Source organism: Pavona decussata, unplaced genomic scaffold (genome assembly GCF_977016875.1).
Source record: "Pavona decussata unplaced genomic scaffold, jaPavDecu1.1 SCAFFOLD_72, whole genome shotgun sequence".
Classification (NCBI taxonomy): Eukaryota; Metazoa; Cnidaria; class Anthozoa; order Scleractinia; family Agariciidae; genus Pavona; species Pavona decussata.
Window position 1 is genome coordinate 5,002,707 of NW_028145491.1, and position 22,208 is coordinate 5,024,914.

Consider the following 22,208-nt stretch of genomic DNA (forward strand, 5'->3'; position numbering starts at 1 on the left):
CTTCAATGTTAACTTGGGCACCTTTCTGAGTTATTCTGATTCAAAATGAAAGCTTTTTACCGAAATAACTAAAATTGAATGATTACCATGAGAAATATCAATGAAGTAGAGCAAAAGCAGCAATCTTGTTAGTCTCTTAAAAATTTACATACAAAGTAAACATGAGAATGAAACATGTTTCTGCTATGCGTCACAAAGTTTGCCTGTGTTATGACAAGCTAAAAGAACAAGAGGCATGTGAATGACCTCGTTCCCAGGGAGATTGCCATGTGAAATGAAGTTGAAACCATTCTGATTAAAAATCTCTCTCTCTCTGAGAATTGCTCTGCTTACACAAATTGTACCCATGGTTCTATTCTCTGCCAACTCCCCAGCCTTCTCCAGAAGGCTGGTAGTTGGCAATTATCCTAAACCTAAAATTAGCAGAAAGCAAAAAGGAAATAGAATGCAAGTTGCATGGTTTGCTGCTGCATTTTTTATCTTCTCACATGTACACTGTAATTACATTAAAGTTGTCCTTTGGGTTTTCTTTACTTTCAGTGTTTTCAAAACGTACCATTTCAATTCAAAAACCATCTTAAAAGTTGCTGAACTCGGAACTATAATAAAAAATACCAGTACATCAGAATACATTAGAGATCAGATACTGTCTTGTTTTTATTTGTGTATTTTAGAATCACCTAATGAACCATTTTTATTTAGCATAATTTCTCATGTAATTCGGATGTCTGATTGCACTTTGCTTTATGTTTATTTTGCATTTCAGGTTGGTTCTGGCATTTTAAAAAGGCTTCAAAGTCTTCCACTACTTAATTCATCAGCTGAAGGGCAGGTTTGTAACATCTCTACTGTATTACTTTGTACCTCAGTGCTTGAGTGTGTTTATGCATATTAACAAGTGCATCACTGTATGGAGGAAAACATAGATACAAAGGAAGGTAAAGCAATACCTGATGAAGGAATATAGAGGCTGAATGAATTGTAGGATGCTGGAGCTAGACTCGAAACTACAAAGACTTTAAAAGAACTGAAGGGTGGTGTAGTTAAATGAGAATGATGAACTTGTTGGATTTTGTCCTTTAAAAACTGCCAGAATTCCTGGCAGCAAATCACTGACGGCTTTCACAAGAGCTTGGGATAAAGCATCTCTTGCCAGCTGTCCCCAGCTGGATCAATCTGAAAACGTGACCAGTGCCAAACTTTTTTTTTGTGGAGTGAGCCATCAAGATGAACAAATTGACAAAAGAAACTGAACCAATTTTTTTTCCAAGCAAGGCGATTAAATGAGCAAAACCAATTCAGAAGGCAAAAGAAGACTCTGGCAAAATTCCACAGATGGCTAAACAAACCCACCACTAAAGAACACTACAATGTGCCTGTGCAGATCCACATAAGCCTGTGCCAAAGGATTGAGCTTTTGACCAGTTAAACAGCGCAGAACCGACTCTTTGTTGCTAAGTTATTTAAATTGCAGTTACAACAGGATACCAGAAATGGTCATAGATTAGATAAGTACATTCGACCCTCCCAACCTTTATAACTGATTTTCAGTTATAAATTGGAAAAGACCATGTGAAACCAAACCTTCATCAGTTCTTAAAACAAAAATATTTTGTAACCTGTCACAAAATGTCCATCGTGTTTGTTACCATTAATTTTAAACTCAATGCCAGTGCCTGCCCAACCCATAATTAATTTAAAATAGTGCTTACTTAGTACTTGACAGTCTATGTTTAATAAAATGTGTCACAAATTATTATTAGCTCAAAAAAAAAATTCTGAGTCCGAAACAACAGTCAAACGCAATTTGTTTGAAAATGCAGACATGAAATCCATTCAGAAAAACTTGTTTACTACTATTTTGTCTTTTAAAACCTTGACAATGAAACATACACCTGTAGGAATTCTTATTATCTTATCCTTTTTTTGGTGTATTAAAAAATCATTTGGCTCTTTGACCTCAGGCTTCTTCACAAATCTATCACTCACCATTTTTCTCTGACTGTTTGCATAAACAACCGTAAAAATTATGTGGGAAATGATGTCATCAATATCCTCACTAGTGAGGATATGGAAAATATTCCACTTGGGTTCCGGATGTAATTTTATCTTAATTTTAGAGTGGCATATTTTCCAGTAAGACCCTTGTGTTTAAACAATGAATTATAGCTATTTGCCAAGATCTTTGCAAGATTTTTCCCACCTCAGTTTCAAACATCAATAGAAATGTGTTACCTTAGCCGTCTTTGTCAGTTAATTAATTTATTATCATGGTTCAAAGTTGGTACAGTCATTAGTACTCGGCACCTGTTGGTTCCTTTTAAGGATGGTGTGGTGCACATGGCTCTGTCCCCAGAAGGTACTAAGCTGGCAGCCCTCCATTTGTCAGGGACCCTGTCTTTATGGCAAGTGCCATCACTGCGGCAAGAAAACATCTGGTCCATAGATCAACAGGTATGTGGTCTCCAATTGGGTTTTAAAGAAGCTCACAAAGTTAAGGAATATATTAGTAAGATGAAAACAAGAGAACGTTTGCTTAAGAGCAGCTTTTGTATGGTTATGCTGTATCCATGCATGTAACATTGTTTGAAACTAGCAACTTTTGCTCTTTGTTCTGTTATTATTATGTACTACATTTTTTTAAATTATCAATGAATGATCTTATCTCAGCCTCCAGTAAAGAGACAGGAAGAATGTCCTTCATTTTCATCGTCACAACCTTCATATTCCAACAAAGGTTGGTAACATTATGATAGTAAATAGCAGCCACTGTGAAATTAATAACATGTTTTTACATATTTGGATATGCAACAGTGAAAGATGTTTTTTTACTGGCCAAAGGCACTTCACTGTTTTATTTGACCACAAATTAGAAGTTTCTTTGCAAATTTGAAGAGAACATAGAGATGTGAAGTCTTTGATTCATTTCAAGTTATGTTACTTTTTGTCTTGTTGCTGAGCACATGCTACCAATCTTCTTTTCTGGGTTCTGTAGAAACATAGAGGCGCACAATATTTTACAGGCTGGTTACAGTGTAGAAATTTAAAAGAAACCAATTTTCAGTGAAAATTAATGTTTAGCTCTGAACAAGTCCACTGTAATGAATCAAAGTAAACACATTTAATTTAGTTTCCTGTATGTTTTTTGTATAATTAATACTGTAGCTTTAAAAATCATCGTGTATAAATAAAGATTATGTATGTATGTATGTTTGCTAGGTTTATGAGATATGATGCCATAAATAGCACAAGGCTAACACATTTTTAATATAAATTGTGTTTCTCACTTTTCCACACTGGAAATGATATAAAATACAAACAAAAAGGATCATAATAAGCAGTACTATTATGTTAAGATTAAAATACCAAGTACAACGATTGCATGCAATAAAGTACATCTTAATTTTCATGCAATACTGAAGTTCTTTCCAAAATTCTGTACCCTGTTCAGATACATGCTTTTATTAATTAAGAGCTACACATGAACTGATGTATGCTGCAGTTTATGTTAATGTTAATAAAGTCTTAGATTGCTTTGTTTTGAAGTATTTTGATTTGCTGTTTTAGAGTTGTCTTTTTATGGTTTGGTGGATGTGAGCTGGTGGACTGAAGAGGTAAGATAGTGTTCTTGAAATTCTAGCAGAAATTCCGGCATTGTATAGGAAATGCTCTGTGATTTTGGACTTACACTTCATTACTTACGTACTTACTGCCCATCATGCCAGTGTGGCACATAGGGCAGCAACAAAATAATCATTTCTGTCATTAGAATAAGGTATTCACTCCGACAGTACAGTACGAACTCGGAAATAACTTCAGATTTATTAAAAACATAAACAAACTGCAAAATATGAATATCGTTGCCAAATTTAAAATGAAATTTCCACTGTTAAGCCCATGAAAGACTTGCCTCTTCCTTCCATAGCAAACATGCCAAGACTGTCTATTAACTTTGCCTGATTTTGTTTTCTGGTTTTGGTCCATTTCTAGTAACAATTAGTTGAAACTCCCCATGTTCATAGCTTATCTTTTGATTTGCTGTCTGCTAACATGTCAACAGTCACTACCCACAATTTTCAACAGTTTCCACCAAGTCTTGAGCTGCTAAAAGAAGTTGAACAACCAAAACTGCAATAGAACCCAAAGCGTTTGGTTCCAAAAGAACACAATTGCCTATAAAAAAAAAGGATAATTAATTTGTGCTATTTACCGTGTCTTCCATCTGCTTACAAATGCTCTGCAGGAGACGGGAAGAGACAGCTGAACCTAAGTAGTTTTAATATAAATTGAGAATTTATGAATCATGTGGAGGATCCAAATCAAGTTTTTCCAAGGGTTAAAATATTATATTAAAGCTTATCTGACAGTCTTTGGGTAATCAGGGTATTTATTCCATGAACAGGTATAATATTTATTTTTTGTCATTGCTAGGCATTGATTTTGGCTCATGGCAGTGGAGCATTGACTGTGTCTTCCACAGATCAAAAGTAAGTGGCAATTTATGATATTACTAAATATTGTGTTTTTTATGCAAACTTTCTGCAGACAGTATTAAATGGCTTTTATGCATTCGCTATAGACCCTATGCAAAAATGGCCGACATTTTAATATTCTTTTGTTTGCATTCAATTTAGCCTCACTAACCTTGTTCTTGAGTTCAAAAATCAAAAGAATATTTCACCGTGAACGAGGGTATTGAGGCTAATTTGAGTGCAGACAAAAGCATATAAATTAAAAATGTCAGCCATATTTGCATAGGGCCTATATGAGTAAACCCACCACAATGTTATGATCCAAATGTGAATAAGGAACAAGGGGAAGGAAATACACAGAATTATAGGTGGTCATGCACAATATAGAGATTTCCACTAACCCTGCTATTACAGAGTTTTTATACCCATAGTCAAAATCTATGCTATAATTATGTCAGACCAAAACTGCTAAAAACCATGCCTTTGTGGTCTTGTATACCAATATTGCAAATAGTGCCATGAACGACAATGGTAGACCACAATAAAATATGTCAATGTTATGTTCTACCATTGTTGTTCATGGCATAAAGGTAGATTCTTACTTGATGATTGTAGTACTCCCACTTCCACTTTGAGCAAACACCAATATGATGTATGGTGTGTAATAAATGTACAGAATCCTCCTCACATATGACATAAAGCCTGATGGGGTGGAGCATCGTTGCTCACCAAAATTCTGTCAATAGTCATATGCCCCATGGGATGGGCTTCTTTTCACATCAAATTCCCCACTATGTGAAGCTGTGTAGGAGGCTGGGGAGTTGTCTGGGAAAGGGGGGGATGATCATGCCTGGAATTGACTGACAAATAGTAAACAGGGGTAAGGTAACATAGGAGACTGCACATTGAGTGGAATAAAATTTGGCAAAAATTGTTTTGTTCTTCGTTGCAAACAATATGAAACAGTGCTCAAGCTGTCAACACAAATACATACAGATAAAGCTGCATAGAGAGATGTGGTACATGTGACAATAAGAAATAAAAATGATGTTTTACTCTGGTTGCTTTGAATGGAGTTAAAAAAATTCAACATTTTCTTTCTTATGCTGAAAAGCATCAGAACAAGTTAGGTTTTTTACAATCAATGGTAAAGAAGTTTAAAGCAAAGTCACAATGTTCAGTTCCAGAAAATATCCATACTCCCCTCACGGAAGGTTTTTTGTTTTGCACCCTCCCTTCCCTTAGGAAACTCCAGTTGAGCTTCATAATTTGCTTCTAAAAGTATGACTTTTAAGACCCCCCTCCCCCTAGGAATTTCTGATCACCTTCCGTGGAGTGGGTATGGATTTTTTCTTGAACTGCACAATGACTGAACATGCTTCCTTTAGCCAAAAGAGATTCAAAACACCATGTTTCCAGGCACAAGCTAAAATGTGTTGAACAACACATAACAAAAAACATAGAATATTGCCAATATGTTATGAAAACTAGACAGTTTGATTTAAAAGACTCAGAACAAAATTCTGCCAAAGTAAAGGTCATACATGTATACAAGAGAGTGAGATATATTTCTACAACGACAGGCTAGAATGCAAGTAAATGTAGCTGCCCAAAGACAGGTTGAATGTTATGCACACTTGTTCTTACTGCAGTAAGTCAGTATAACCCTGCAAAATCCTTTTGTCACACTACACTTGCTTTGGTAAACTGCTACATACCACTCAAGAACATGAAGTCATTACACAGGTGAACCACAACAATTTCCAGAAATATTTTGGACATAAGCAACTGACAGCAAAAAATTTCAATTTTTTCATTCCTTTGGGAAATGTTGCTCCAATGTTTTTTCCACTGCTTTGCTTTTCATTTTGTGATAAAACAAAAATCTTGCCATAATCATAGGTTTTTACTGCAAACTAAGCGTAAAGCAACCAATAAAACTTAAACTTATGGTATACCAGTATTAAACCTCGCATTCTGTTGTTGAACGTTGTGTTTTGTCTTGTGAAAGGTGCAGGTTGCTATAGAAATTATTATGCATAAAGCATGAAATTTGTCAATACCACACAGAAGTTTGGGTTAATTAAATGCACGTAAACACAACTTTCGAAAATTGGTGTATATTTTACAACGTCAGGTGTAGATTTTGTTCACGTTGTTTAAATGCTTTGTTATATTCCTATAATAGGGTACAGTACTGTGCAAAGTAATGAGAGCGAATTTCGACAAATTTTAAGGTATTTCGCCACTTTTCGACGACAACCAGCGATTTTTTTAACGAAACGAAATACCGCTGAACTTTCGACAAATTTTCGAAAGCGCTATTGTCTTGACACTTTCGAAATTTCGAAATTGTATGCAAATGTTTCAGCAAAATTTGGACGACAAATCGAGAAGATTCACGAAATTTCGAAGGAATTGTTTTTCGAAATTTCGAAGAATGCTTCAATTTTTCAAAGCGTTTTTCGAAGTTTTGAAGAGTGCAGCAAATTTTCGAGGCTAAGCTAAGTACATTGTACATTGTAAGAAGGCTTTCGCTTCCTTCGATCAACCCTTTGTGTAAACAATTCTATTTAATTCAAGCCTTAGTGTATAAAGCACTCTAGATTATTATAAATTAATATTAGTATTAGTATTGATTACATGTTCAGGTTTAAATTTGGTTTCAATTGGTTTCAAATTTTTAAAACCAGTTAGATTTTTATTTTCCTTTGTATCATATTGTTGTATTGCATTCAATATGAGGCAAGTAAAACAAAGGATTAAACACGTTGAAAAAAAAAAAAAAAAAAAACTCACACCAGTACACCACAACATATACCTAGAAAATACAACAATATGCATTTAAATATATCTAAGTGGATATTTGCTTACAAAAAGTTTCTACTGACAGTGATTTGCTGGGGAAAATGTAAAATTAATAACAGTCTAAAGAAGTGGTTGGTTGCACTGGGAAATTTGATCTTTGTTGACGCGAGTTGCAAGGTGAATATAAACCACTTTTATTGGTTATTATTCAGGACTTTAATTCTAAAATATTTATTTTTGTTTATCATTTTTGACTAGCCTTCATAATATGCTTGGACACCGTCCAGAAATGTGTGAACCATGGTCTCGTGTTACTGCTGCTTACGATAAAGGATTCCTTATCCTGGAGGTAAAATAATATCTGGAAGGATTGGTAATTAATAACCTTTTAATATTTTATGAATCACATCAGAAATTTGAATTGCCAATGCAAAAAAAAAAAACTCTAAAACATTTTGTTGAACACAGGCCATCAGTTTTGTTATTCATTCAACTTAAATAATTAACTCACTGTTTTGCCCAGCTTAATTGTTGCAGATTCAGGTAACTCCACAATACTTTTATGTCTCCCATGTAAGAGAATTAAAACTGGCAACAGTACCATAATAGAAATTTTACAGGTAGTTTGTGTCTGTTACAGACTACCACTTAATCAACCCCAGAACAATGGGGTGGGTCTAAAGAAATTTTGGTCCTGCATCTGTCGTAGAGTGAATTCAAATATTTGGCCTTATCACGTGAGTTTAAAGTAAATTGGCCATGTAAAGACTTTATAAAATGCTAGCATTAAACATCAACTTTTTAATCTCTTCATGTCGGCCAGCTCACTTTGTCAACTCAGTTGATAAAACAAAATATTCATTTTCATCCCCAGAATGTATATTAAAAAAGGAATTGTCTAAGGATTGAGTGAGTTTGACTGGTTCTTGGAATAGGAATATATAAAATAGTTTTGAGATATCACCCTTTGGGAACAGTTGAAATGTTCAGTAACAACATTCTGATAAATCAAGCCAAACAAAAAATATTCACTGATTGTATTTCAGTTTTTGTGACTCTAAATTCTTGAGGTAAAGAAGTTGTTGTGGTCATTCAGTATATTCTTTTATTTTTTATTGTTACTTACATGAAGTTTAATATTAAGTAAGGACATAGTTTACATTAAAATAGCACACATAAATATGGACAAGTTGTTAAAAGGATGGAACAAAAATCATTGACTTCTGAAGAAGTTCGCTAGAGCTCTTTTGAATTTAGTTTTTTTTTCCATCAATCAAATTGTTCTAGGGAGAGTCTTCCATGTTTTCACCCCATTAATGTGACCCTTAATAAAGACCCTTGAAATTTCTTAGTTTCCAAGAGAGGGAGCTTCTGGGACATTCTGTAATTCCATGACTTAAATTTGTTTTTCTCCTTTTAGTGTGAAAATGAAACAAAGAGCTTGCGATCCAAGCTTGCATTCAGTAATGATGACGGTGACGACAATGAGAATGTAGAGAAGGAAGATGGGGAGTTGGAGGGTGATGAGAATGATGACGACCCATCTTTGATGTCTAGGTCAAAACAATTTGCAAAACAGGTAAGTTAACTTCAGTTTTGATTTCATCTTAAATTTGTAAATGAACATTTTTCCTTAAAACCCATTGAGTGTTGATGCTGGTAAAGCAGGTTTTAACGTACTGGTTATTCAAGAAATTACACAACATTGATTGGTGGGTAAAGGGCAGATGTATCTTAACTATTTTTTGTGAGTGCTTTTGCAATAACACCCAGATTGTTTTCAATATACTTGATACCTTGACCAAATCTTGTTGAAAGAACAGGTCATCTCAAGCAACACACTTGTCAAGGAAATCTTTATCTAAGGAAAAGATTAATAAAATATCTTCCTCTTCCACTCCCTGTGCAGTTGTGTGATATAATACTGTTATTTTCAGATTTTTTTTTTACATTGGTAAGGGGGAGAAAGGTGGCTATTCAACCCTTGTAGTTTAATTTGTTGCCATTTGGTGACTAACCTCCTACTTGAAAGGGGAAATTCTAATCACCTAATATGAATTGAGGAACACAAATTTGTTAGTCATCCAACAACTGTCGAGTGTTAGTGATGACAGTTTTCTTTTTTGTTTTTATCCTGTTGTCAGGATTCCAATTCGGTAACAGTTCTAACAGTTTCAATGTTAAGATAAGATAAGATAACTTTATTATATCACATTCAGGATATCTCTAATAAAAAAACTATTTACAAAATTAGGCTATAAAAAAAAACAAGAAAGCAATAGTAGCAATTAAAACAAGATATTTTGCTGAATGGCAACATTGCGATTAACCAATAAGTAATGTACATGTTCACTTTTATCACTTATTCTATTAAAAATTTGTTCCGACAGTCCCCAGAATCCATTAGGTGAATGTAATGAATGTAATAACTCTAGATGTTTTGCTTCTTAAGCAATCACTAGGCTGAAAACTTTCTCATGATCAAAGTTTGTGCCCTTTGACCATATTTTTCTTTTAGTATAGGCAGTTTTGGTGATAACTGTTTGAACTTGATTCAAGAAAGCTTCTTGATGTTTTTTTTTTCCTTTGGTAGTCTAATGAGTTAGATCTAACAACAAAGGTCATGCTCAGGTAACACGATTGTGCTACAGTATTAACAAGATGATTGTTTGTTCTACAGCTGATGTTTTTCTTGACAGAAAGTGAAAGGTTTCAACCACCTGTAAAAATTCGCAAGTATGTGGTAGTTTGTTTCTATTTGAGCTAATGTTCTAAAGTACAGAAGGAATGCAAGCCTAACTAGTTATTATTGAGCCACAGAAAATTTGTTAAAGCAAATACCCTTAGGAATAGTTTGTTTTTAAATTGGCTTTTGCCTGTGGTGGTGTGCACAGCCTTTGCAATGAAAATAGTTAAGTGCAAATGAACATTATGGTTGTGCACTTGGTCTTATCATATTGATCTTTTGAATCAGACTTTTAGTTGGACGTTGAAAAATGGCCATTTTGGAGTCCTGTTCCCTGTAGCATTTTAAATAAACCTTGCAAAATTGAGTTGAATTGCTGTTTGCTATCACATCCAGTAGGCCTCAATCCCATAGCATTGAAACAATAAGATGCCCTGCAACCCTTGTGCTGGTGGCTGAATGATTATGCTCTGCAAACATCCTTTTCTGATTCCTTGAGATTTCTGATTGTATATGCATGATGTTGTCATGTGTATCATTGCAATAACTATCATTATCATTTTCATGTGGGTTTTAAAACATTTCTTAGCACAACCTTACATTGCTTAAGTTTACAACATATTTTGACATTTTTGTGAAAACGATCTCTCCACCAATGTACAATCATAAGAATTTTCAAAACTTCAGATAAATATTTCAGAGAAAGAAAGTATGAAATTTGCTAGTTATACATCCTTCTTATTAACTGAACTGAGAGTAGGTTTGTAAAATTGTCTTATCTGAGGTGTGAGCTCAATTTTTTGACACTGAGATGCATAAGTATCAAACAAGTTGAGAGCCAGGATGGATCATAGATCAAAGAGTCAGACGTGTTTGGAGAGGTTACTTGTTTCCTCCGCAAGCATGTAGGGCAACCATGGAACCTCTGCTTATAATGATGTTATTTCTAAATTTAAGTCATATATTTGAAGTGAATTTGGAAACCTTTGATTTTGGAACACAGCAGAAAACTTTAGAAAAACTCACAACAGTAGTTTGTTTTAAAAATTATTTGACTGGAATATATAGAAGTTTGTTGTATTTTTCAGAGTACTTCACCGTACATACCGACTTGTTTGCTTAAGGTCCACAACACCTGAGGAACTCTATGCCAGGAAGGTTAGTGATAATTATATTGTTTTATGTGATTGTCTTCTTTGGTTTTAAAAATTGTAAGCATTTACAATTGTGGGAATTAAAATAAGATTTAATTGACTTGTAAATTGTATAAAAAAAATTATTTCTGCCAACAAAGTGATTTGTAATGAGAAGATTCAGTATGAAAAAAAACTTAGTACTTAATTTTTGTCTGTTTTAGATTGAACATGAGGAGTATGGGGAAGCTCTAGTCCTTGCACAGACTTATGGACTAGACAGCGATTTGGTTTATCAGAAACAATGGCGGAAATCCTGTGTATCAGTTGCTTCAATCCATGATTACTTGGTATGTGGTCAATAAGATTCTTAGCAATCTTCTTAGTTAATCTGCTAATCTGATTCTTAGCAATCTGCTACAGTATCTTATGTTATCCAGGCTCACTACTCATTGTCTGGCACAAGTATAGGTCTTTTTGTTTAAAAGAATTTTTGACAGGCTTATTGTTGGAGGGAATTTGCATTTTAAAATTTGTGGGTTTTGACAAGACGAACAGTTTGAAAAAAATAAGCTGACCCTGAAAACTCCATGGGCTTATTTATATTCTAGGGGTTGGGATTGGGGGCTTGTTATTGGAAGGATTTTAGCATAGGAAATGTAGGGGGCTTTCAAATGAAATTTTATGGAATGTCCTAGAAATGTTTTCCAAATAAATTAGAATGAAATCACATAAGTTTGCTTTGTTTGTCAAAAAGGTAATTCATTAGTTTGGCACCACAGCTGTATAAACAAGCTAGCTATGAAATGCAAACCTGAGAAAGTTAAGATGTGGTGCTTGGGTTATTTGCTGTATGTTAGTGGTTTAAGTCCTTGTTGATCTGTTGTAAGTATAGCCAACCTTTTCAGCCTTCTGGCAACATCAATAGGGAAAGTGGAATTGAAATTTTAGAAGCTTGGATGCCTACAATCAAACAACACAAAAGCCAATAGGTACCACAGCGGACCCCTGAGGGAAGAGTGGGTAGTTTGAACCACAAGGATTCCCTTAGAGGTTTCAGACAAGAGAGCCCACCTCTATGAAATTGCTGACAACAGCAGAATCTAACCCAAGAGAAGAGGTAAAACTTTGTGCGGAGGTAATTGTCCCAGGACTTGTGAATCACAATGTGACAGGCAAACATCACGCTGCTCAATGAAGTCCTTCTTTTGAGTGCTCATTCCAGGCCAAAGCATACTTGGAAACCAGTAAAGGCAGCCCCCTAGACCAATGTGATTTGAGTGAGTAAGGGATGAAAACTCTTTTCTGAGGCTACAGGGAACCAACAGGTGAGATGTGGAAGACAAGGTTTCCCTGAACAGTCAGCTCACCACGAAGCTGGAAGAAACACTGCAAAATAGGGTTGCATTTGCGAATGTTGTTATGCCAACCTTGGATTAGTACAGACCAGGTATCTGGATGATTCTTGTTCAGTTTGCATTAGCCTAGGCTGGATTTCCACCACTCCCTCAGGTCCGGCTTTCCCCCCAGAGAAGAGTCTTTTCAAGGAGGAGAGCTCAGGCTCATTTTCCTGAACAGCAGCTGTTAATCAAGCCTAGCATTAGCCAGGATGGACAAACTGACAACTTCTCTGTGTAGTCTACAAGTTCTAGGGATTTCACTGAAGTCTCCCCAGCACATCACAGAGGCTCTTAAAGATTTCTTCCAGAGGCTTATGGTCAGTTTCTACATGCACAACATCACACCCAAAGATGTACTAGTCAAACTTCTCACATGCAAACGCAATTGTGAGAAGTTCCTTCTCTATCTGCGCATACTTTGTCTCAGTTTAAGTATGGGCTCTGGATGCAAAAGCTGCTGAAGCTGAAGAAACGCAGCTTCCAGCCCTGTCAGAGGTGTCACATTAGAAAGTAAGCTCATTTCATAGACTGCAAAAATGCAAAACCAGTGTTTGTGTGATGGCAGTCTTGATATCACTCCTGCACTTCAGACTAGCCCACGCGGCATTTTTACAGATCAGTTGACAAAGTGGATGAGCCACCTCAGAAAGACAGGGCAGGAATTTAGCCAAACTCTTTACATCCATAGGGCGTGACATCTCAAGGACAGCTTGCACTTTGTCAGGATGGATTTTCAAACCAGACTTTGTGGTATAGGGGCTAATCAAAGGGACCTGTTCTGAGCAAAGCCAAAGTTTTTCCATTGTAGGCTTGACACCGCATTGGGAACATCTTTGAAGAAAGGCGACAAGGTTTTTTGTGGGCAAGAAAAGCCTCCTTGAGGGTGTCCCAAAAACCAGCAACTATGAAATCATCTGCAACAACCTCAGTACCACTAACACCCTCAGTGAGCTTATGCATATGCCTCTTGAAGACATCCAGGGGCAGAACGTATTCCAAACAGCATCCTACGCCACCAATTGCAGCCAAAAAGGGGTGTGAAAAGTAGTCAAATACGATGACTTGTCCAATTTCTCATGCCAAAAGCCATTTGAATCAATACTCTGGTTAGGTGACACTTCAAAGTCTTTGATAACTGTCCAAAACTCATCTTCTTCCTCCCATTTACCCATGTGCTTTCTTCCAAGAATCAATGAGGAGAATGAAGTTGATTTGCAGGTGGTAGTTTGTTTGACAATTTTGTTCCTCAAGCTTGGTGAATGTTGGATGGGTTGAGTTTGTTCACTGCTTTAATCTGTGCTTGAGACATCTCTTATGCATGACAAATATCCAGAGTTTTTGCCAGGTTAAGTTTGGGTTTACGCAGAAGCCTTTCCCTAACTTTATCGTCTGTAACGCCCAAGATAACCCTATCTCTTAAATTATCACCAGGCAGGATAGTATCAAAAGTGCATTTACCAGAAATTTGGTGAAGTGTAGTTATGTAGCAGTCAAAGGATTCACCAAGCTCTTGCTGTCGTGAATTGAAATGATAGCACTCAAACAGAATACTCTTTCTCAGATTAAAGTAATAATTATTGTCAAATCGCTTAATGACACTCTTAATATCTTTGTGCTTGGAAGCTGATAGACTTTTCTGGCTTCATGTCCAGAGTCAGCTACTTGAATGTCACCTTCTTTGTTCATTTTTGAAGCGACACTGTAATGTTCCCACGTCTCCTTCCACTCACTCCATTTTTCAGGGACATTGGAGATTTCAAGAGAGTGTGGTGCCAGTAGCGAGTGAAGAAAAGACATCAATTAAACCCCTTCTGAGACCATGTATCATTATAAATCTTTAATACTGTAACTGAAAGATATCTTGGAAAACTGGCCAAGATGCAATGATACTCACACACATAAATTACAGACATTCATGCAAGCATTCACATGTGCAAAACTGCTAATAATATTGATAAGCAAATAATTAATGACAAATATTGACACAGAAATCCTTCAATCAACTACAACCAAAGCGAGGATCAAAATACACCAATCACCATCAACCATGGTGCTACTTATATTGATATACAGCCAGTCAACACCATTGCTTGATGAAAACCAGCAGTGAAGTGGATGAAATGTTGTGATCCACAACTACATGACACAATCATGAGACAAACGATTAATTTGCACCGTCACATTATGATAAATAGCAATATTTTGTTCTGGTGTATATTCCATCAAACTCTATGGATAGTTAAGTGCAGTGTCCGCTGCAAAAGTACACTAATTATTCATTTTACATTTTTGATACATGTTAGTAATTTTTTATTGTTGTTGTTGTTATTCTGTAATTGCAGAGCAAAGTCAAAAATCGTTTGTGGGTTCTTAATGAGTGTGTGGAGAGAGTACCAGAGGACTACGAGGCAGCAAAGCAGCTGTTGCGTTATGGCCTTCATGGAACAGATGCTAAAGTGGTGTCAACTGTTGGTCACAAGAGAGAACCTTTTCCATTTATTATAAAGTGTGAACATGATGAGTTTGAAGACGATGATGAAAGAAAAAAGAAACTGAAAGCGACTGAGGAAACTTTGGAGTTTGCCAGGTCAGTTGTATGAAAGTTTAAAGCTGCAAAGATTCTTTATACAAGTGACTTTACCTTAGAAAATGGTGACATTTTTATTGAATCATAGTGTATTTAAAGAGAAATATTGAGAATCAAAACTGGGTTAAAAGGCTAGGGCATTTCCATGAATTTGATCTAAAAGGTGCCCTTGAGGCTGAACTGTTGATTACCATGATGTGTTAGCTAACACTTGGATATGAATAATCTTCTCTCTTGTTAGTTTTAACCTGAAGCAGCGTGACATTTGCATGTACCGCCTGAAGCTTCTGCAGTACCTTGATCGCCTCTCCACCTATGAAGTTATTTTAGGTGGAGTCCACGTGGCCCATGAGGAGTACTGCCACAAGTTCTTTGAACGGTTTAGAGAAATAAACATTACACAAGCTGCTGTGGAGTATGCCAGGGTAAGTCTAACTTCTTCTCAGTTGTACAGACTAATGCGAAAACTTACCATTAAGTAATGACAAATCACAATTGCTACTCTCTATGATTTCTTCCAGGGAGGTCTTACTTTTAGGGATTTGCTGCTTTTGGTTAATGAAAACATACGTTAAATAAGTATGGGTTGATTTGCTTCTTTCAGATTATCGGTCTCATTGCAGGTAGTCCTCTGATTACTTATTGTTTTTAACTTTATCCAGGTGTTAGTGAAAATGTTGTTTTTTTTTTTTTGTTTTTTTTTTTTGTTTTTTTTTTGTTTTTTTTTTTGTAAGCCTTTCCTCTGTCTTAAGTCATGAACTAAGCCATTTAGTTGGTCTGGATTATTTATAAAACACGTTTCTACCTTGGCGTTATCATCGCCCAAGAACAACTCAGAGCCCTCTATTCAAATCACATGAATCGTAGCTGAACAATAGCATAGTGATCTTTTTGTAGCTCTTCTGGCCGTGGTTCCAACTCAGATGACATGGTACTCAAAACAATATATATATTTTTTTTAATTTTAATTTTAATTTTAATTTTAAATTTTGGTTTCTAGGATGGAAACTGTGAAGCCCTGGAAGCAATCTTCACATACCATGGTCAAGAGACTCTCCCTCACAGGCTTGCTATTCTTTCAAACTTTGATGAGACTTTACCTCCATCTGAGTATCAAGCTCTTCTACCTGAGGCAGGGTGAGTTCTTACTCTTTCAGCTTAACAGGTACTTAGGATCCAAGCATCTGTTCTGTTTAAAACATTTGTTTAGTTACACGGACCCACAAGCTTCTAGCTTTAAATCTAACTGTGTATAAATAAATTTACTTTTAATTACCTTTTTATCACATGTAAAGGGGTTATGAATGTTTTCAACTAGGTGGTCTTTACTGTGGTGTTAACAGACCATGCAATCCCTAACATGGAGGCCAATGTGCTCAAACATTGCTTATGTTGAAACACTCTTCTTACTTCTGCAAATAGATGCCTATTGAACTTGCTTATCATCTTGGTCTTGGAAGGCTTTGTCAGTTTGTTGCCACTTTGAAAATAGCATAACTTGATGTACTGACAAAAATGATGTGTTAAAATGGACAGTATTTTTTTTATTCCTGAAAGAAAAAGGAAATAATGTTGTATTTCAGGTTGGAAATATTTAATTGATCCCAATTAACTTAATTTTAAATCCATTTAAATTGGTGCTTTTAGTGTATAATTCCATCCATGTGTAATTTAAGAATTGGTTCATGCTTAGTGTGTGTATATTGAGTTATGGATATACGTGGGAAGTTTGGAGAGCACCCCAGAAGCGTAAGAGTATGCCTCGAGCAACTCTAGCTTCTTGAGTGCTCTCCAAACTTCCCGAGTACAGTGACAACAAAGTAGTGCGTGGAAAATTCTCTCAATCTGTACAGAAAAAACAAAGGTTCTTGTTGGCTGGTTACAAACACGCCACAATGTTATGAGTGTGGACAATATGCGAGCCAGCGAGGCATGAACAACCCCCAACATAAATGCTAACCGTTAAGCTAACCGGGGAGCTATTTAAGCTAACCTGAGTGCTATTTAGGCTAACCGGAGTGTTTTTTTTTTTTTTGGCTAACCTGAGTGCCTTGCACGTCTGCCTCGCATGGCTCGCTGGCTCGCAGATTGTCAAGACCCCAATGTTATGGTCTGACCGAGAATGTTTCATCTGAAATTTGTCAATGAAAATTTGCTTCTTTGAATTAAAGTCAATGAAAATGCAGACAATCAAGTTTTCAAGCCCACAGAATGTTTAAATACTCAAATGTTCAAATCAAAGTTAAAGGATTGAACTAGGGTTTTGATTCATCATGATGTTCACGTTGTGGAAGGTACAGTGGAAGAAGATGCAATTCCAAGAAAAAAATCCGGTAGTTGTTCACTACTTCTGTCCATTTGTGGGGAAACTTTGTAGAAACTAAGCAATGGAAACCCGAGTTTGTCTGATTTGCACACATCATCTTATGGATGCACGGCCGTGCGTATGTTGAAAAATGTACCATGATGACGGGAATAGGAATTAGATAGAGAAGCACACATGCTATGTTATAATTCTCAATTGCGAATCTTATGTAAAACAGCCACCGATTCTATATTAATCAGTAGTATACTTCGTAACCCACGTATGCTTTTACTTGATATCTGATGTGGCTGTTTCTTTTTTTTAGTTTCTACCTAGGTAAAGGATGATTGTCTAGTGTATAAGTTCTAAGACGGACTGTTGTTGACAGTTTGACTGACATTTGAAGCACCTGACCCAACATTCACTCATGGTCAAACATCAGTCAAATTGTCACCAACAACAGTCCTTCTTTAAACTACCCTCACACTGACAATCATACCATACCAAATTATGATATCACTGATGGGTTCAAACCACTTATAATTATTTTTAATTTGTTATGAATTGGGATTCCACAGCATTCTGTAGCCTCCCAACTGGACCTTTATGAGATACCTGTAATAGCTGTTTTCTTTTGATCAATGTTATCTGGACTTCCAGCCCTCTCCTCCTCCATTTACCACCCCTCTTGTTGTGTTGTTTAGGGTCTCATCAGATGATCCAGATGTTCTTGAATGGGAGGAGAAGTCTTGGAGAGATGCTGACTGGGTGGAGAAAACAGAGTGCAAAAAAGCTATGGGTTGGGATGACACTGAAGACCCAGCAGAATTTATTTACCAAGAAGATCCTGATTTGCAACAGTATAGGTAAGTTTCTTCTTGAGGACCTATTTGTATAAGGATATACAAGACCTATAGGTGGTTTGTATTGCCGCCATGTTGGTGTACAAAACAAAGAAAGTTTTCTCTCACAGTTTGCATAAAAATGAAAGTTAACTCCTAGAGGAGAAAAATCTTATTGTTCCTGTACATCAACATGGACGCCATGACGTCACATGCAAACCATCAATATTTGCCTTAAAACACAGTGAATGCAAACAATGCTATCAATGGATCATGCGCTCAACCACACAAGTCTCAGTACATTGATGTCTTGTACTTACTTTCCTATCTTTACACCATTTCCCCTTTCACAGTCAATCACTTATTGTCCAGCTCAAAATTCTTGTAATGTGGGGGACAACAAACTTATCTTCTGCTGCAGGTTTCTTGTGGAGTATATCTCACCATGCCTTGATCTTCCGAGTCTCTCCCGGAAGGGATTCTATGATGATAATTATGACAATGATAATTTTTTGTTCTTTTCCTGCGAGCAGAAGAGGGACTTTTGCTATTAGCTGGGGTTTGGTCCACCAGTGTTTAAGGATATAATAGTGCTATTTTTGTCTTAAAACACAACAATTAAAACCAATACTATCGCTCTGCATTGTGTTCAACCACACAAATCAGTGCACATGCACACCTTATACTGGTTTCCCGTGTCTACTGATTTGCTCCATTCCAATCAGCAAGACAGTGGCCAACTTTGTTTGTGTATTTCATCTTTTTCTGTCTATTTCATCTTTCTGACATCCTGTGTGACATATTTAGCAATATTTCTTGATTTTTTTAATAAAACAATAATTATTCCACTCACACTTGTTGGATCTGAGACGATTATAGCCAACTCATATCCCAAGTTTTTAATTGGTTGAATTCTGTGAATTTTAACATAAAAAAGTTATTTACGTGATTATGATAAAATTTTTGGTTTCATCAAGGGTACACCACATTTGACACTCCTAAATCATATTATCATTATTGCTAAACAAGTAATTAACTGTAACTGTAGAAGGAAAACAAAGCCATCCATGATTATGCCATCTAATTGCTAAGCTCAAATTCATTGAACATAAATTATTGCATAATATTTTATAGCTAGAAGAAAGAGTATACTTACTTTTCATCAACAAAAGTGGCAAATTCTAAAAGCGATTCTTGTTTAAGCTCTTGCACACCAGTATTGACATATAACCTTTGTTTCCTCAAATTTGATTCTTTAGTTAATTTAATCTAAACCTGAATTTTTTACCTTAATTTAGTATATCTTTTTGGATGCACTATGTAATGTAACTGTAACTTACTACAAATTTGTGTGTTGTAATAGTTTATAATTATACTGTGTAACAAGCATACATATGTAAATAAATTAACTAAAAAAAATCTCATATCCAACGCGAGCTTGTGGAATAATTGTTAAATATATCATGTGCTAAGCAATACTCTTTTCCAATCCAGGACATGTTGACTAGCATTTAGCTTGTACTGCTGGGGAGATATGTGAGGGTTAATTTTTGCCCCACAATCTGAAGTCATGCAGACTTAGCCAGTGAGAAGACAGTTGTTCCTCATCTACCATCACCTAGAGTAGTTATCTTGAGTAGCATGCATGTCAGAACTTCCCTGCACACCAAAGTTGCATGACAAGATTGGAAATTTTACATTAAGAATTATAAAGTTATAATTTGATAGTGAAAAACAATAAGAGGATTTGTCATCATTTTATAGCATTTTTGTTATTAATAGTAGATTTGAAGGAGACCACTTCTACTGTCCAGTAATTTATATTAATGTTGTTATTTTACAGATGTAACCTATCTTCTGAAGTTGTGACTAAATGGTACAAGAACAGAGCATGTGAGATAGAAGCTCTCTCCAAACAGGTACATTGTTATTGCTACAACTTTGACATTTAAAGTACATATCATTGGTAGTCTCCCAGAAGCTGATGAAGACAATGTGTTGTGCAGTTGTCAGTCATCGATGAGTCCACAAATGGCTCAAAAACACAAAGTTTGAAGTACAGAGGTGGTTGCAGGTGGGGTGGGTGCTGAGGCAGCTCGTTGTAGGCAATCACATGCAGCCGCGAGGCACTGTTATTGTTCCTCCTGAAAGTTCACGGTTGCTTCTTTCACTGGGGATTCCAGTTGGTCCTGTCAGATGCAACAGACTTGATTTTGTTGGAAGAAGTTCTGCCCATGCACAATTATCAATAAATTTAAGTCCGGAAATTGTCTGTCTGAAATTTTGGGGGTTTAGTGTATATTATAAGCTTTTCTTTTGGTCAAATTGCCAGGAGAGTTAAAGAATTTCCAACAAAGCAATAAAAACAGTAGGTGACCAACTTTGTCTGCAAAGGTCTTGTTTTTCTTGACTTGAGTGATGTTTTTGTAAACAGGTAGGAAATTCCCTGGAACTCATAAAGCTAGGAATGGAGAGAGGAATCAAGGTAAAATCAGCCTCAAAATATGGCATTTATTAGTTTAGTTTTGTTTCAGAACTTGTGAAATGTTTTACCCAGGTCTTAATTTTCACTGATTTGCTTCTTGCTTTTTTATTCAGGGGTTAGAAGAGCTTCATGATGACCTTGTTATCCTAGAAGTGTTGGTTTATGAGGTTGGTATTTTATTGTGATTGCATTTTTTTTTTTTTTTTTCATTAATGCCATTTAATGCCACCATCACCAGGTTAGAGTGTTCAACCCAGTAAAATTGTAGGTTGGACTTCATTTAATAATTTCATAGTTTTTAGGTTGATTACATTCTGTTGTTTGATTATTCCAGAGTTGCTCAGATGTACATCTAAGCCTAGAGTGTTTTCGGAGAATGACTGATCTGGATAAACTAAGGATGTTACTAAAAAAGGTACACTTGAGTTCATATACATGCATAGTGTTAGCCCCTAGCTTCTTAAAATCATTATTCAGGTATTTGAATAAATAAAATAAATGTTTGTTTTTTTTTTTTTTTTTTCATTTATATGACTAATATAGGAAGCTTAAAAGTTAGTGATAATTAATTTATTGTACTGTGGAATCCTGATGTATTCCCCCCATGTCTACAAGTATTAATGGTTACCTACACTGTACATCCAATTAACATGTACCTGTCTTAATACTGGAAGTTGAACAAGAGAAAATACAATTTAAACTTGTGCAGATAAAGTTGATCAGTGTTATGTGCTGTGTGTTTAGCTTTCACCACTTGTGACAGACTTAGCTTCAAATTGTGTAAGAAAAGTATTCTTTTTTCCAATAAGCTGTTGGAACTAACACATACTCAGTGATTTTATTCATTGGTGAGATAAGTGCATTGTTGTTATCTATCACTGAGTTCTTGTGTTTAACTCATTGGTTGGTTAAACATTTGAACCCTGTTGTAGATCATGATACCTGGAATTAACCACCAGACTGTGTTTGAATCTATTCAGTCATTACTCATAGACAAAGTTATTGTTTTTCATTTTCTTTATACAGTGGATATGGCCATTGATAGCTTTGTACTTACCTTTAATAATTATAAAAGAGCTGGCCAGAAAAATTATTTAAGTTTAAAACTTTCAAATGCCATTCGTTTTGAAAGTGGTAGGGTGCAATGCGTAGCCTACTACATCTAAAATATACGTAACAAGGTAAAAATAAATTATTATTATCATTATCATCATCATCATCATTATTATTATTATTGTTGTTGCTTTTATTACTGTTGGTATGTTAATTTGGATTGTTTCGTATACTTTGTTTATGCTTAAACAGACAAGAAATTATACAGATTATACTGTCTTGCTTGAGTATCTCAGGTTTTTTGGAAAAATGTAATGAGCTAATTCTTCTTCCCTAACTAAGCCTTAATTTCAATTTACCTATAACTAAATACAGAACTGTTTCTTACATGGCACCCAGTCTGTATGCCAAAATAGAGCTGATTTGAAGCAATTTGG

At 35.7% G+C, this 22,208-nt stretch overlaps 1 protein-coding gene and 1 long non-coding RNA gene across 3 annotated transcripts in view; one reads left to right on the top strand and one right to left on the bottom strand.

The window, feature by feature from the left end:
• LOC146477108 (NBAS subunit of NRZ tethering complex-like) overlaps positions 1 to 22,208 on the top strand; it is a 73,403-nt gene that overhangs the window by 15,904 nt on the left and 35,291 nt on the right. For both annotated transcript variants that reach the window (XM_085114078.1, XM_085114077.1), the window contains exons 13-30: positions 767 to 832; positions 2,326 to 2,454; positions 2,671 to 2,737; positions 3,568 to 3,614; positions 4,432 to 4,487; positions 7,539 to 7,629; positions 8,701 to 8,859; positions 9,961 to 10,016; positions 11,055 to 11,124; positions 11,324 to 11,449; positions 14,842 to 15,086; positions 15,328 to 15,511; positions 16,087 to 16,223; positions 18,096 to 18,257; positions 20,077 to 20,152; positions 20,668 to 20,718; positions 20,832 to 20,885; positions 21,053 to 21,133. In XM_085114078.1, the coding sequence (XP_084970204.1) occupies positions 767 to 832; positions 2,326 to 2,454; positions 2,671 to 2,737; positions 3,568 to 3,614; positions 4,432 to 4,487; positions 7,539 to 7,629; positions 8,701 to 8,859; positions 9,961 to 10,016; positions 11,055 to 11,124; positions 11,324 to 11,449; positions 14,842 to 15,086; positions 15,328 to 15,511; positions 16,087 to 16,223; positions 18,096 to 18,257; positions 20,077 to 20,152; positions 20,668 to 20,718; positions 20,832 to 20,885; positions 21,053 to 21,133 (1,857 nt within the window). The remainder of the gene's footprint in view (positions 1 to 766; positions 833 to 2,325; positions 2,455 to 2,670; positions 2,738 to 3,567; positions 3,615 to 4,431; positions 4,488 to 7,538; positions 7,630 to 8,700; positions 8,860 to 9,960; positions 10,017 to 11,054; positions 11,125 to 11,323; positions 11,450 to 14,841; positions 15,087 to 15,327; positions 15,512 to 16,086; positions 16,224 to 18,095; positions 18,258 to 20,076; positions 20,153 to 20,667; positions 20,719 to 20,831; positions 20,886 to 21,052; positions 21,134 to 22,208) is intronic.
• Positions 16,214 to 18,056, bottom strand: LOC146477109 (uncharacterized). Its single transcript, XR_014865510.1, has 3 exons — positions 18,007 to 18,056; positions 17,129 to 17,217; positions 16,214 to 16,275 (listed from the first exon to the last, which is right to left on the bottom strand). It is a non-coding gene; the product is annotated as an uncharacterized LOC146477109 (long non-coding RNA).